Genomic DNA, 1,730 nt, shown 5'->3' on the forward strand with positions numbered 1-1,730 from the left:
AAAGTAGTTCTGTGCATCTCACCTGTTACCCTATTAATGATGACATCATCATAATTCTCTGGTGCGTCCACTGCACATAAAAATATGACTCAAAATATAATATAAAAAAATAAAATATAAGCAAAGCAGTATTATCTAACAATCTTGATTTTAGAGGAATATTTTTTAAAAGTTGCTAAAAAGTAAAACACCTTTTTTGATATCAGCGTTCTGTCCGCTCGTCATGACATCATCATAGCTCTCAGGTGTGTCTTCTACAAATTCACACATTCATCACAGACACACATTCATTACATTCAGAACAAATCTGAAATATCTATCTTAAACATACTGTAATATTTTAATTTAAAAGTGTATTATATGCTGTTGTAGAGTAAGAGAGGGACACCTGTCTCACGATCTGCTTTCAGTCCATCAGTGATGACGTCATCATAGTATCCCGGTGTGATTTCCTTCAGCATCTCTTCTGCATCAACACACAACATGTTTGGATACAAAAGCCAAAATATCTTCTTGTTGCAGATCATGAGAATTTATTAAATATTTGGTAATGAATCATGTGATCAATTAGAAAAGTCTCTGACCTTTTAGGCCACTGACATTGGTGACATCATCATAATATGCAGTCTTGAACTCTTTTGCTGAAAAAGGAGAGAAAACTGTTCATATATAATTGAGCAGCAGTATTTGAATAGTATTAAGTCATTGATCAAATATGTAATAGAATTTGATAATTACACTTATTTATTTAGGTGATTTATTTAAAAAGGATTTGAGTGTAATGTGGAGTGAATATGTGTGTGACGAGTGGGGGCGGGGCCGAGAGCCGTGGGAACGGAGTGAGGCCGGTGGAGTAATTGATAATGAGCGACACAAAATAAAATCCAGGCCTGGTCCTCTCTCGTCTTTCACTGTCGTAGCTCCTCCTTTTATCCTTCCGGAGCTCCTCCTTGGGACTCGAGACCGGTGAGTGGTGCAGGTGTCGCTCACTATCAATTACTCCATCGGCCTCGCTCCGTTCCCACTCGTCACAATGTGCTTCAGCTCTCTAACCTGAGAGAAGCTCATCAGCATCTTCATACCCAGAATGCAGTTCTTCAGAGATGAGACTCCCTGTTAAAGAAGAGCAGAGCAGTCAGAAACATGTTCATCATTACAAACAGACTGAATCCTCATTTCCTTTGCATCATAAATCATTGTGTTCGTGACAACACAACAAATTACTTTATTACTTAAAACAGTTTCTTTATTATTTAAAGCATTCAAGACATAAATTCTTATGGTGTTTAGGCCTATTAGCAAACACACATGAACCCATTCCTCACTGCCTTCCAGAAATACACACAGGAAGAAACAAACACCTACTCACAGACACACCTGCACCTACTGTACATGTGCAATCTTATGAGCCCCTGCTTATGTCGCTCTAAAAATACTCACAGGAAGAGAGACACACACACACACACACACACACACACACACACACACACATGCACCTGCAGCACTGTGGTTTTCTGTCAGGAATTCTGTGGTTTGAAGCAGGAGGTTTAACAGGACTAATAATAGATGAACATCATCTGTCTGACAGACTCTTATAATTTTATTAAATGAAATTGATGGCTCATGTCTCCCCCCTCTGAGTGAAGTGATTGTGTCTGTGCTGAATCTCCTCATAAACGGCCTCAGTCGTCGTCCTGTGTCTCCTCTTAGAGAGAGCTGTGAGTGTAGAC

The 1,730-nt window shown here is 39.1% G+C and overlaps 1 protein-coding gene across 1 annotated transcript in view; it reads right to left on the bottom strand.

Annotated features, from left to right (window-relative positions):
* The window catches only part of LOC107575819 (scavenger receptor cysteine-rich type 1 protein M130-like), a gene marked incomplete at its 3' end in the record, with an annotated part of 47,400 nt that overhangs the window by 19,876 nt on the left and 25,794 nt on the right, over window positions 1–1,730 (bottom strand). Inside the window, exons 14-18 of the mRNA XM_016262148.1 lie at window positions 1,054–1,113; window positions 585–641; window positions 389–466; window positions 192–254; window positions 16–70 (exon numbers count right to left, since the gene is read on the bottom strand). Of these exons, the coding sequence (XP_016117634.1) occupies window positions 16–70; window positions 192–254; window positions 389–466; window positions 585–641; window positions 1,054–1,113 (313 nt within the window). The remainder of the gene's footprint in view (window positions 1–15; window positions 71–191; window positions 255–388; window positions 467–584; window positions 642–1,053; window positions 1,114–1,730) is intronic.

The sequence above is a fragment of the Sinocyclocheilus grahami genome, unplaced genomic scaffold (assembly GCF_001515645.1).
Source record: "Sinocyclocheilus grahami isolate Dianchi unplaced genomic scaffold, SAMN03320097.WGS_v1.1 scaffold2922.1, whole genome shotgun sequence".
Taxonomy (NCBI): domain Eukaryota; kingdom Metazoa; phylum Chordata; class Actinopteri; order Cypriniformes; family Cyprinidae; genus Sinocyclocheilus; species Sinocyclocheilus grahami.